We start from the raw sequence: 14,794 nt of genomic DNA, 5'->3' as shown, positions 1-14,794 counted from the left end.
GTACCCGTTGGTGTCCATCTCTCCTCCTCCTTCCTCGTCGTACGTGACCAGCTGCTCGTGTATCTCCCCGCTGTTCTTCATGCTGGCCAGAGAATCCTTCTGGTAGCGTTTCCTCACCGCAAACAGGATCACTATGACTAAATAGAGCAAAGGTGAAAAAACATCATGACACAATTTTTTCCTCATTTTTATGGCATGTTCACTAAAAAATGGTTTGTTATGTTTTACCTCCTAAAGGAAAAATGAATCAGGGACTCTACTATCAAGTTAACCTTTTGAACTTGCCCTAGAGATAAAAGGAGGTGATGAGAGAACATCTCCATTTGGAAAAGTCAGTCATCTGACCTGAATGAAACCTCCCCAACATTTGGTTTTCTGGAAGTTCTTTAGTGTTTGGATGGAAACTTTCATAAGAAGACCTCCCTGAGTGAGACGCTGAAGGCTCAAATGAGAACATTTCGAAATGGAAGGGATAAAAATGCTCAAGAAAACACAAAGATAAATATATTTTTGTTACATGGATGTATTAATGTGATAGTAAAACTAAACCACAATTGATCTTTCAGTTTTTCATTATTATTTACAAAAAAGGATTACGTTTATCATTTGTAGAAAGATTTTTGTGTGTACTGATGAGAATTATGCAAAAGTGTATGAATTATAGGAAAAAAATGCAACATTTTAATTTCTCAAAAAAAAAAAACCATACCATGTTTTTAATGGAAAACCACACAAGTTTAGTTTTTGCTGTTAGGCGTTAGGAAGAGAAATCCCTTTCTCTAAACATTATCAATCACATTAATTTCTTGATCTGCTCTATTTGTTAAATGAAATCTTATACAGTTTGATTTAAAAGGATTTAATTCTTTATGTGTGAATTCTGACTTAGATTTTTTCATATTGGATGTTATTTTCCAGACGCAGCTTTTGCTCTGACACTAATCAGTGGTTGTCATTTCCTCCGTCTGTATCTTTTGGGTTTTGTGACGCCCCCTCTTTAGGTGTGAGCTCTTCTGTGGATTTCTCTCTGGTTGCATCAAACATTAATGTTATGTCCAATTTGGATCATTTTGATGCTTTCCAAACCACAGTTTCCGTTTTTATGGGATGGTTCACCACTGTCTCCTATGGTTTGAATAATGTGCTTGGACAGAAAACCAACGCAGCAATTGAACTTAGAAAATCTCAGCACTGTGAGAACAAGAAGAGAATTCATAAAAAAGACAAAGTCTGTTTCTGCAATCATGGTAGCTTGTAATGACCTTCCTCAACCTGGGTCGAGAAGAAGCAGGAAGGAACAAACAAAAGCAGGGAAGTTGAAATACGCAGAGGAAAACAAGGTGACTTAAAAAAAACACGAGAACTGTACCGAGCCAATGCAGGATAAACAGCAGCCAGACAGAGGAACGGAGGTCAGGGGAGGTCAAACGAGAAGAAGGAAGTGTGAGAATAAAGACTGAAAGGAAACAATGGGAGACTTCACAGACTAAGCTAATTAACACAGAAGGAGTCAAACTGACTTTTTTTTTAATTGAGCTGAACTGAAAATGTGTCAAAAGTCTCAAAGAGCAAAGTTTGAAACTGATAAACGATCAAACATACATCTCATTTCATGATTGAAGCAAAAGTTTAAATTAAACCAAACCAGTGGAGCTTGATATCATCTGTTACAAACAATGTTACAAAACACAATTTGGGCTAAATTTATGAAATGAATAGAAAGTGTGAAGTTTTTGTTTTTTTAAAGTTCAGTTTGTGTCCGATTTCCCTTCACTACTCCTCTACTTGGTGCAATATGCGGGGGATTTCCCATTTTGGATGTCCAAATTTCTGTAATGAGTTTGATAAATATGTGTAAATTCTTTCTTGCTTTGACTACAATGCTTGAAATAAATCAATAAATCAATCATATCTACAATTCCAAAGTCACGTTCCCTCACTGGAAATTTCCCAGAACAAGCATCAATACTCACTAGCCTATTCCATACGGCAACCATGGCAGAGGGACCACTGCCAAGTAGCTCCTCCCCCCAAAGTGCATCACAGACTGAAACCCCCCTCCGCCCCCATCACCCTTACAAGAGATTATATGAGGAAGAGGATAAGACGGGGACAGGTATACAAAGAGTTATGAAAATGATAGATACTAATCCTCCTTCTACATCGATGGCACTCATGTCACCAAGCACACAAAGTGACGGTGAAGCCGTGATTGAAACCTTAAGCCAGATTGATAGATCGGCACATACATGCTGCCAGAGAGCCTGGACAGGTGTGCAGAACCACAATGCCTGGATGTAACTGTCGGGTAGATTACTGTCACAGTGCTCACAAATGTCTGAGTTACTGAGACCCATCTTGGACATCGTCTGTCCAGTGTAGTAAATCCTGTGAGGAGTTTTGAATTGGCTTAGCTGCAAATTTGGACTTTTTGTCAGTTTGAAGGTGTTTAAGACAAATTTCTGACCAGAAGCTTTCATCTGTGCTGATGCTCAAATGCTCTGCAACCCATTTTGTTGACTCTGTGCTAGTGCTTTGCAAATATGTCTGCATTGATTAAAGAAACGGGCCAATAGCTTGAAGGACTTATGGGATATTTGTCTGGATTGTGTTGGCTGAGTTCATGTTAGGTGGTAGTGATTGGCTTTCCTTGATGAATGTCAGTGTTTTATAAAACGTTGGTGTCAGCTGTTCCCAAAATTCTCGTTAAATCAGCAGGAAAGCCGTCAGGCCCTGGGGCTTTGCCATTTAACATTTACCGTTTAACCGTAAACCTCAAGAAATATGGTGTATGGCATCCACTTGTTGGCTAGGGCCATAGGGACAGTTCTTTATTTTTATGGTTTATGGTCAATTGCATTGTGGGAAAACCACCTGTCAATTATACTTTAGTGGTCAAATACAACCACAAAAGTATTCTCGTGTTCACATTTGGACTTGTTGGTTAAATGACCACATTCTTAATTTAGAACAATATTTTACACTCACCTAGGGATGATTTAGAGACACACCAATTATTCTATGAAGCATGTTTTTTTGGGCTGTGGGAACAAATCCTCGCACCGTTTTCTCCGGAGGGTCTGGAGAAAACCCATACATGCGTGAGGAGAACATGCAAACTCCACACAGAAAGGTCCCAGCTAGGATTGGAACCAGCAAGAGCGCTAACTAAGACACCACTGTGCCGCCTTGACATAGACCGGAAAAATAAAAAGTCTAAAAACATTCATTTTTGGAGAGAGATTCTTCTCAGTCAAGGAGATGAAGAAGAATAGGATTTTTGAAATCAAGATGACAAAAACACAATTTTTCATTTGGGTGGAATGTATTTGTAATCTTTGGACTGTGTAGAAAGAAAAGGTTTTTCATTTAGAAGGAATGGAATATAACATATTTTCACATAAATATATTTTTAAAATAATTCTCTGTAATAGTTTTTACAGCACAAACAAGTCTGTTAAAGTTCGCACAGAAAAGTTTAGGCTTGCTACTTTTTGCACATTTAGAATTTGCATGACGTTTTGTGTTTTTCTGCATATGTTTTGTGTGAATTTTCAGTTTCCTGTATACTTTTTGGGCATTCAGAGCAGACAGCAAAGTAAGAATTTCATTGTGCAGGGAAACCCGTTTCTTACTGTGCATATGACAATAAACCCTTTGAATCTTGAATCTTTTGCTTAAAATCAGAATTGTTTGCATTGGGTTCTTCATGCAGAGGACTGAAGCGGTAACTGGATCTGATCTGAACACAAAAAGCTGAAGATAAACTTTGTGCCATTAGGCTTTTAAAGCTTGTATCAGAGTATCTGTGACATGGCCAAGTTTGCTTCTTCCTACTCTCTCCTAAGCAACAAATCAAACTCCACTTGACTTCAATTGATAATCAGTATATTTAATGAATCTTGTGTGACGCAGGAGTGTACTGCTTCATTGCAAACAAGTCCACTTTTACAACTTAATTTCTCTGCACTGTCAAGAAGATGGCATCATCTTCTATCATTTGTTCATTTTATTACTTTAGATCTGCGCTGGGTTGGATGTATCTGTGTTTTGTCTTTTTTAATTGCAGTGTTTAATTATTTTTTTTTTTTTTTTTTTTTTTTTTTTAACTTGTCCTGTCCAACAGCTAGGCAAACAGATGAGAGCTGAGGGCCTCTTGTGTTGGACATATTTTATTTTAACAAGAGGGGTTATTCATCTTCAGACAAACCAGAGGTATGTCTGAATAAACCCCTTTTGTAATTGAGGCCAAAATTTATTAATTTCAATCATGTTTGAAAATCTTTGGTGTTGGACCGGACGGAAAAGGAAAGAGGGGAAGAAGAGAGAGGGATGTTAGAGAGAGGGGGGGGGTAGGAGGGTGATAATAGGAGGGGAAGGGGGGTAAGACCATGAAGCAGCATAGAGCAGACAGGTCTACTGGTTGTTTATCGTTACGGTACGGTTCAAATGTAGTACAAAAAGGGCGGGGCCTGTTCACACACACTCAAATATTATCAACACACCTGCTAGCCGCAAAAATGTCCACATGTCAACATGCACACAAAACAGATAGTGTTCACGAACGCATACCGTGTTTAATTATTTTTAATGCTTGAAATAAATCAAATCAGATCCTCCACAATAATTTTCATAACAAAGTCAAACAATTTGTCTTGATTTTTCTTTAAATCATCTAGACTTTCATGATAGTTAATGTTTTATTTTCCTTTTTTTCAGGTAGTCATTGTGCAGTTAGCTTATGTATCTCCTAACATTAATACATGTCTAAAATTCTGTATTTTTTCTTGCATTTTTTTGTGCTCTTTCTGTCTCACAATATGTAGAACTTGTCAGTTCCAGTTTCAGTAATTTGCTCACCTCTGTATTTAATTGTGGACCTTTTCTTCTGTTTTATTCTGTCAGTGGCACAAACAGCATGACTAAAGGAAAACACACGTGATGAATTTTTGATCACATTATGCCATGTGAGCCGCGTTTTTTAAAGAGAAAATGTGAAGTTAAGTTATTTATTTTTGCCTATGTCTCAAGGAAATGGTTTGGGTTAGAGAGGGGGGGAAAAACTCAAGAAAAAGATTGTATGAAGTGCTAATTGGAAGACGAGTAGAAGGCGAAGGGAAGAGGAAATCAGGACAGATGAGGAGAGGAAGGGTATATGTGCGTCCAGATTAGGCCCGGAGCTCGGGCTCTTGTTCGTCTCAGTGGACGCCCAGCATTAGCCATGCTTTTTAGCTGATCTGGAAGGGGACTAATTTAAGTTTTCATGGGAAACTAACAGATTAATTTTTTACAACACATGCTCTGCAGTTTAACAAGCTCTGGAGATATCAGACCTAAAGGAAGAGAGAAGGGGAGAAAAGGAAAGTTCTTTCTTTTTTGAAGACCACTGAGAACATTTTTTTTTTTTTTTTTTTGGCAAACCTGATTTCATGTGAGAAAATGTGCCAGAGAATGGAAAGCTAAATCACTTTGGGCTCTGACTGATAATGACAAGTGCATTAAATAGTTAATCCAGCCTGCTTTGGGGTGTTTGATAAAGACAGGGGGAGATGGAGGGTGAGACAGAGAGACCCTTAAGGGAAAAGAGAAGAAGGAAAGAAAAAAAAGGAATAAAGGGAAATGAAAGGCCGAAGGAACGATAGTGAAGGAGTGTATTAGGGGTTGATAGGTTGAGTGTTTGCTGGCGTTTGATAAGCAGCCGACATTTAAAGAGCTGATAAACTCCTCATTACCACCGCTATTTATCTGCTGCTTTCCCACAATTCTCCTCTTCATCTTGTCTCCTGTTTAACCTTCTTCAATCTGTATGTCGCTCATTTCCCCCCTTCATGCCTCTTCACTTCCTGTATCTGCGCCGGGGTAAATCTATTTTTCCACGTCCCTCCTTCCATCTCCTTCATCTTGGATCCCTCATGTTCTACCAACTTTCTCTGGTGCTGCTCTGATCCAACATGACATGTGTCTCTTTTTCCCCCACCAAAAAAAAGAAAAAAAGAAAAAGGAGAAAAGGGTGAAGGTATCAAAGAGAATATTGAGCTCACAACCACAGGCATTATTTCTACATCCGCCTCTGCATTATTCATAAAACCAACAACACCAGGAGTGGAGACAGTTCCCCGCAAATCATAAATCTGAATCACAGCAAAGCCCACATGTTCTATTGCAGCTCTGATGCTACTTTTATAAGTTGACAAAACCAACTTCTTAAGAGTTTCTTCAGCAAAATCAGGCTTCAGTGTCCCGAGCTGCTCTAAAGCCAACAGACCGCACCCTGAGAAAGAGACAGGTTCACTCTTTTATTCAAGAGGATACAGAAAAAAAACAGCCGTGCCAAAAGATTAGAAGCAGCTTTCTGCAGAGCGGAAACATTTCATAATTGGGCAGAAAAGACAACAAGCTGTCAATCTAATATTTTATCTGCAAGACAACAAGAAACTACTAACAATCTCCGGCTTTTTTTACATTTATCACAATCAGTCAATAGGGATTGGGCAACAATGTGGGTGGAGTCACATTAGCACATCAATTAAAGATCTTGTCAAAGACTCGCTCCAATTAATATTGAGTTTTTAACACGTTCTTGGCATTTTCTCATGCATGATGGAGGATATATATATAGAGAGATAATTATCTACAACTCAGAGGGGATTTTCTAATGAACTCCTGCAGCTCTGCAGAAACTATGTCCTAGAAAAGTTTTTTTTTTTGTTTGTCTAAAAATGTCAGAATCATAATTAAAAGACCACTGGGAACACTGAAAATAGATCACAGGATGACTGAAGTGGAATTTTAAAGAGTAGAGGTTGTTTATAACTGTAACCGAAAAGTGTTTCTAAAATGGTCAAATCTGCTTAGGTAAAAAGCAACTTTCACTTTTAAAACTGTCAAAAAAATGTTTCAAACTGTGAAGTTTCCTTTGACATCTAGAAAAAGGTGTGAAAACCTTAATAATCTAGATAACGTTTCATATATTTGCTTTAAATTGGATTAAAAAAGGGATTTCAAAAGTTAAAATTGTTTGTTCAGAAAAATCTGAAGATAAGCTACAGAAACTTTTGCTTCTATGAATGAAAATGAGCTTTCCGTTGAAATTAAATTCATTTTTTTGTTTGTTATTTAAAATTCCACATCTAAATACTTTTTAAAATAAGATTTAAGGTAAGATTTCTACTATTGTAAAAAGTATGATCAAACCTATTTCAGTATATTATTGATGTCAAACATGAACAGGGCGGAAGATCCTGAATCACTGTGGAAAAGATCCTGTTCACGGTGGATTTTGTGAGAAGCTCTGTAACACAGTCATGAGCAGCAGACTCATGTGGAAGCCCCACCTCTTTAAGATTCATTCATTCATCTTCTTAACCGTTTATTCCCTTTCGGGGTCACGGGGTTGCCGGAGCCTATCCCGGCCACTTGGGCGTAGGCAAGGGATGCCCTGGACAGGTCGCCAGTCTGTCGCAGGGTAGAATATCCTCAATCACACATCCATACACTCTCACACTCACACCTATGGACAATTTAGAGTTGCCAATCAACCTATGAAGCATGTTTTTGGACGGTGGGAGGAAGCCGGAGATCCCGGAGAAAACCCACACATGCACGGGGAGAACATGCAAACTCCACACAGAAAGGTCCCCCATTGATGTGTTTTTCATGTCCCCCAGCCGGGACTTGAAACGGGGGCCTTCTTGCTGTGAGGCAAGAGCGCTAACCACTGCGCCACCATGCAGTTTTTTAGCCTGTATGCCGTTTTATGAGACTCTGTCATTATGGGGAATGTATTTGCAAGCTTATTCAAGTGCCTTTTTGGCAAAAAAGAGATGAGATCTTTAAGATGTTTCAGTGTTTTTCTACTGTGACTGTCATGGTTTCAGTTTGTTGTGTCTTGTGTTTCGCTTTAGTTCTTGTCCTGTCTTGTTTGGTTCTGTTTCCTGTTTTATTTTGAAAGGTTTCCTGTCTTGTCTTGTTTCTTGAGTTTTACTTCCTTTGGTCCCCATCTGTCCTGATCGTGTTCACCTGTGTCTTGTCTGCCCTGTCTGTATATAAGTCTTGTCTCTGCCTTCCTCCTGTGCTGGTCCATTATCCCTGTCTGGTGTTCATGTCATGCCATGTTCCTCGTTTCTTGTCCCTCGCCACGCCACAGTGAGTTTTGTTTTGTTTTTGTCATCCTGCTCTGCAGCGCCTTTTGTTTGTTCGCATTAAACCCCTTGCCCTTGAACCGTGTGCCTCCGCCTCTGCATTCTGGGTCCTACCGGCTCTCAAGCCACCCCCGCACATGACAGTGACACGCTCTCAGAAAATGGTCCGATGTTTTTGGAACTCTGTTTGATGTCAGTAATAACTTCTCCACATTTCCATTGATGCTCATCGGAATAGATTTTTAAGAGATGTAAACAAGTGGAATTCTAGTTTAAAAAAATGAAGGAAGAAGAGGCTACACAGCAGAAAAAGTGATTAACAAGGCGACTTACCCAGGATGGTGATGATGCAGAGCAGAATGGCTATGAGGGCATGAAAACTGACTCCCATCCTGCGAGCTCCTGGTTTACAGTACTTAGTAATCCTCCCAGCATCACAGCGGCAGGACTAAAGCAAGTCAAAGTGAGAAACATTGGTCAAGGCTGAAAGACACGATCTATACAAGGTCTCAAATCAACCATACAGACCTTGATGGCCAGCTTGGTGACGCTGGTCTTGACGGGCTGCCCTCCATCACTGATTCGCACATCCACGCTGTATTCTTTGGGGTCATCCACACTGAAGGGTCCCTGCTTCACCAGGATGACCGCTGAGCTGTCTGCACAAACACAAACACAAACACGCTCATCTGTCAGGTCCTTCCTGCAAACTTCTTCCATTCTTTCAGTCACCAGAAAAATATGCTCTTGTGTTTTATAACGGGGAATTCAGAGTTTTGAGATACTTAGGATGATGCTCAGATTTATGCCTCATTATGCTTTGTTGCAACAAAATTGGCTTAACAGACACAAAAGCTGTGAAAAAAAATGCGTGGAAGAGTAAAGCAACATTTCTCCAACAAGCAGCAGCAACAATAGAACCATTAGAGGAATTCCTGGCAGGCAGAAGTTTCCTGCTGAGACGCTGGGGGGGACGGAGCCTGCAGAATTCCAGGAGTGGAGGAATTTCAGCGAACACAATGGCAGGAAAGGCCCCTCACACAAAGAAACTGGAGATTCAGTTTGAAGAAAAACAGGCAGAGAGCTGCTGACATTTGGACCTTAGACTGGTTCTGAACAACAGAGGTCAGATTTCAGAAACACTTAAAGCGGCCATCATTTGTGGGACCTCAGGATGAACAAGATTATCGTGCTAATTACCGGCTGTGGTGGAGAGGTACATCACTCCTGGTGGTTATAGGTTTGTTAGAGGTGTGTGAATGTGTACGTGGGTGAATGGGACTGTGACTGTGAAGCACTTTAACCCTTGTGCTATCTTAGATGACCCCACCCTTACATTGACGTGTTCTCCCTACCATGACAAAAGTGGATAAAGGTGGAAAGATTTCAGAGCACTGTCTAGTGGGTCTAGATGATCCAACTCCCAATGTTTAAGTGCCTAGGAAAGCACAAGAGTTAATGCTTGTAAGCATAGTAAAGCGCTATGTACTTTATCATAGGCATTGGCTTTATAAGACAAATAAAGCGAAGGTCGCCTGTCTGTTCCAGGGCCATAAAGACGCACACATACGTATTCACACCTATAGGACAATTTTGTACCAGGAAACTCCAGCAGGTAAACTGAGCCAGAACTGCAGAAAAGTCACTCACCTGCTTTTTTCCTATTAGTTATCACACAGCTTGGGTGTGAAATTTGGTCTCCACATTTGACCCATCCCCTGGTGTAGCAGTGAGCTCCAGACACAAACCCACTTGGGACCATTTACTTGCTTGACCACACAATTCAACCCCTTAATGCTGAATAAGAAGGGAATCATTGGGTCCCAACTGGCAGAACTTGACTGTGGATTTGAACTGCAGTGTTCTAGTGAACACTCTTCCACATGGCCTCTGAGTTGATCATTTTGTATCAAAACTCTTGCTTATTTGAGACAAAAGCTTCATAAGTCCTCAGACCGAAATGTTTCCAACCACGTGTGTGTGAAAACATCCAGAGGTGAATGTACGGACGTCTACAACAAACATCTAAAGGAAGACTTGAGGAGCCTGAAAACAGTTATGAGGAAGAGAGCAGCAGAAGGCACGGGTCAGCCTCAAAGACTGTTCATCTGTCAGTTTGAGACGTGATGGAAAGATGAGAACGGCTGAGGTGGCAAGCGCCTGAATAAAAGATAAAATCACATCTGTCTGCTCTTCATGCCATTGCTCTCCTTTGTCCCATTTTCTGCTCTTCCTTTGTTTGATGTCTTTGTCCAGCCTGTCTGTTTGAATGTCAGGAGATTTTTTTACTGTTCTTGTTCCTTTAATGTCTCTTTTTACTCTTGACTATTGTCTTTCTTCTTTATTAATTTGCCAAAACCTGTTAAATTCACACGAGGGGCCTGGTCTAGTTAAACACAGACTGTCTGCACTGAAAATCCTCTTCTTTTTTGGTTCATCCTTCCATTTTCAACCTTTTCTAATGTCACACTGAAGGATTTGGAGCTTCTGAAGGCTTTGTTTCTTCCAGCCTTTCTGCCTTCTTTATGGGGATTTCTTCTTTAATACCACAGTCTCTGTTTTTCTTTTCCTCTATTGTCTTTTTTCTTTTTCTTGTCATCTTTTTAACCCAGGCTCTCATCTTTCATCCTCCGTCTTGTTTTGAATTTTTCATTTAGGCAATTGTTCCCTGAACCTCTCTCCCCCACTAAGAATCCCACTCAGTCTCTTTCCTTCCTGTTTGTGTTCTTCATCCTTTTTCTCTTTGTGCCTCATCCCCACATTTAATGGTGCCACTTTAATATCACCCTTCTCCCTCAATCCAGATTTCCCGCTCTTGCCTCCTTTCATCTCCTCTCCCACCTTTACCTCATCTTTTTCCTTTTCCGTTAGCTCAACATATCAACCCCTGTGGGTGTAAGGAAAGCAGACATTTGTGAGGGAGCGCACACTTTCTTTTTTTTCTTTTCATCTTCCTTTCTGTGCACTTTTGATTGGATAAAATACCAAAACTTGAACTAAACCTTTCTTTTATCACTGACTTTTGTCTTTTCAGTCGTATAAAATTTGACTCCAACAGCTGGTAGAAGTACATCTGACGGTTAAGAAGGATGTGAGCTTGTAAGTTGTTTTTTTTTCTTTTCATTTTCATCAATGTTCCGACTAAATTTCAGGTGCGTTTCGTCTGACCTTGGCCGCGTTTCAAAACATTTCCATCATTTGATGAAGCTCAGTGAGACACGGATGTCTCAGATCTCTGAACAGGCCTTGATCTTCACCGCTCCGGGGCGGATAAGTGAACTCTTTCACAAGTTCGATTTCTTCTGTGCTTATCTTAACTGTCTTTGCGTTTTTTCCCCCCACTTTTTTCTGATTGGATGTTTTTTTTTATATCTTTGATTTCAATAGATTAACCCCAAAGAAATAGGTTAAAAGGAAGTTTTTAAATGTTAAAGCAGATTATCTTTACAAAAAGCTGACATTAAATATCTAACAGGATCTGCAGATTTTGTTGAAAATAAATGTCTTTCAGAGAAAATACATTTCTAGTAATTAAAAATAAATAAAACATAAACATGCATAATTAGACATAAAAAACCTACTCCAATAAAAATTGTGTTTTTAACATGTTCTTGTGGCTTTTTTCCCTTGATGGTGGACATATATTAAAAAAATAAGCTTGAAATAGAATTTTTAGGATTTTTTCATTTTAAATATTGTAAATATAGCCAACGAAAACAATGTTCTTCGAAAATAGCTTAAACTGTGGAAAAACCTCCGGGCGGGCAACAAGCTTCCTGCTCTGCTCCATTCTGATCATCCACTGTCAGACAAACAGATCCATGAACCTCTTTGTTTTTATCTCATCTGAGCTGGAATCTGGATCTAAACTGCACGGCTGAAAAGCTCTGATATTGCTGCCATTTATGTTGGACCACTAATGTTAGGCAGGGGCTGTAAGCTAGCAGGAGAGAGTGTAAACAGATGGTTGACGGGAAGTGGGGGTGGGGTTGTTCCACACAAACAGTCTCGCCCACAACTCAAGGTAAATTTCTAATGAACTTCTGTCGAACTGCATAAATTATTTCCTAGAAAACGACACAGATTTTCTTTTTTTCTCGCCAAAAAACGGCTCCATAATCATATTTCAAAGACCACCACTTTTGCAATAGAACAAAAAATGATCGGAGTGGGACTATAAGAACAGAGAACACTAGAAAAATCATTAACGCTATATGTTGTATGCAAATTCCAGATTGTTTGAAAAACAATATGACAGAATTCAAATGTGGAACTGTGAAACTCTGCATGTCACAGGACATTTTCCATCCAGAGATCCCCTGGCTGCTGCATGCGGCACCTTTTTATAAGCACCTTGTGCATGAACTAAAACAGCAGCAATAAACTGCACAGAGTTTATTTCAGTGATCAACTGTTTAGCTAAAGTTATTGAAATATGGTAAAGGTGACTTTTTTACAGCAGGAATGTTTTACCGATTATCAGCAAATTGCAAATAATCTAAAATCTTGAAATAATATATTTTATAAAGCCTTTCTACATGAAAGGGAGATATTTTATTTCCTATTAAGATTTTATAATGACATGGTCTGCACTGATCTGTCAATCGCAGCACCTTTTGTTCTTAGTAAGGAGGAAGAGAAGGGAAGCTTTGTTCACAGCATGAACCTGTAGACACTTTAATTAGCTGTTGATAAGCATGGATGGCAGTAACCAGCATGTAATGAAATGAAAGTGCTCACTGTTCTTTCACATCATCTGTGATGCAGCTCTTCTCATCATCATCTGAAGACGAGTGAGTGTCCTGCTAAACTTGAGTTCCACGTTGGTTCAATCTGCTGTCTGGAACAAGCCTCTGCTCTGTGTGCAGCATCCCTTTGAAATTAATCTGTGTGCCACATTCCTCAGTTCACTTTCATTTTCCTCACAATTGATCACGCCAGGATTCCTTTGTTCAGGCCAGGATCCTTGTAAATATTTCCTATGACTTTCTTCCATAATCCCAGTGAGATCTGTTGTCATTGATCTGAAAAACTTAGGGAGAAAATGCTCTGAGCAGGAACTTACTGCCGAAGTCTTTGATGGAGAAGTTTGAACTTGGACTGGCTAAGCTGAAGGTAAAAGTAGCTGGTTGGTCGTCTTCGTCATTAGCTTTCAAAGTTCCAATGACCTAAAAAAGACCAAACAGAAAATAAAACATCATCAAGAAACTTTTTGTGGTAAACTTGAAATATAAATGTGAATTAATAGAAAACGATCAAATTCACTAAAATGTTAGACAGGAAAGCCTAAAGAGAAAAAGATGAATTTTCCATAAAAACAGTCTTTACCGTATTGGTGGTGTCGTTCTCGCAGACAAAGGCGTCGACATCGTCCAGTTCAGGCTCGTGATCATTGTAGTCCTGCACATCGATGTGAACTCTTACAACTGACTCCAAACCTTCAGAGGAGAGACACAGGAACAAGGACAATGAGGAATTTGTCTCTGGTCAACACGATAAAAGAAAACATGCCTATGCATGTAACCTTTTTAAACTAGTTTAAACTAATGCTTCAGCTACGGACACACCGGGCCTATGACGCATACGAGAAAGCGCGTACTTGAACATGCTTTCAGCATATACTGAGGCAGCTCTGTTTCACCTATAAGGGTAATGCTACGTACAATCCGGGCTTCCAATCGCAAGTCTATGTAAATGTGTGTATATGTGCAATTTGGGTTCCTGTGGTCGTATGTCGCTACGCAGGTTTTTAAGTCTGATTTTGGATTCTGGGTACAAAATAAATGTCCATTGAAAGTGGGTTGAGTTAAGTTTAACCATTTGAACCAATCAGAGACTCTGGTTATGTAGTGACATATGAATGGTGTTCATTTTGATTCACAGAAGGATCAACCATTTGAAAATTAAACATGGTGGAGAAATTAATTACTGCTGTTTGTGCAGTTTGTGCAAAATGATATGACTTTCATATATCAGAATAGAGATGTGGAAGAAAAAGTCTGGAGAAAGATTCACGAGATTTTTGCCGCTTTGACATTTCACACCAAACCTCTTCCAACTGGAGGTACCTGCACCAGTGTCGGGTAGCAGCAGTCCGGTGTGAACCCTGCATGTTAAAAGAGTGTGCTAGAATATCCATTTAGTATTTTCTTTAACATGCGATGTTGTATGTAGAATTAGAAAAAAGTTGTAAAAATATGTTTTCAAAACTAGACCTTCTTCTTTTCCTAAGCCTTTTTGCAAATGTCCAAAAGCTCTCCTAGAGTTTATTCTCAGACAAACAGCTTAGCTTTGTTATGAGTCGTGGCATTTAAATGTCGTCTGTTGAACTGATTGTGGTCAAGTGTTTGACATTCACTTTTTTGGTGCTAAAGCATGTATTTTTCTATCTCTAAAGCTCCTTTTGAAAATGTCTTTTCTCTGTGCTGTCTGTTGCACAGAGATGTTGAAGCTATATTTAGTAAAGTACAAGTAATGTACATTCAGGACCTTGTCAGGCTCAGGGGGGCATTGTGCTCCTTAAACATTGTGACGAACCACAAAAATAGATCTTTGGATTTCATTCACCGCTGATCTAAAAATACAGAGTTCTGCTTGAAAGCTGCAAGTGAACAAAAGGACACACTAATGTGATTTTCCTGCTTGCGCTCTCC

At 39.5% G+C, this 14,794-nt stretch overlaps 1 protein-coding gene across 2 annotated transcripts in view; it reads right to left on the bottom strand.

Moving 5' to 3' along the window:
* The window catches only part of cdh5 (cadherin 5), a 106,593-nt gene that overhangs the window by 9,325 nt on the left and 82,474 nt on the right, over nt 1-14,794 (bottom strand). For both annotated transcript variants that reach the window (XM_078932293.1, XM_004076947.5), the window contains exons 10-14: nt 13,470-13,579; nt 13,207-13,309; nt 8,670-8,800; nt 8,475-8,589; nt 5-137 (exon numbers count right to left, since the gene is read on the bottom strand). In XM_078932293.1, the coding sequence (XP_078788419.1) occupies nt 5-137; nt 8,475-8,589; nt 8,670-8,800; nt 13,207-13,309; nt 13,470-13,579 (592 nt within the window). The remainder of the gene's footprint in view (nt 1-4; nt 138-8,474; nt 8,590-8,669; nt 8,801-13,206; nt 13,310-13,469; nt 13,580-14,794) is intronic.

The sequence above is a fragment of the Oryzias latipes genome, chromosome 15 (assembly GCF_053564925.1).
Source record: "Oryzias latipes strain Hd-rR chromosome 15, Olatipes_Hd-rR_3.1".
Taxonomy (NCBI): Eukaryota; Metazoa; Chordata; class Actinopteri; order Beloniformes; family Adrianichthyidae; genus Oryzias; species Oryzias latipes.
The sequence above is the reverse complement of the archived record's forward strand: the minus strand, read 5'-3'. Positions and strand labels throughout refer to the sequence as shown.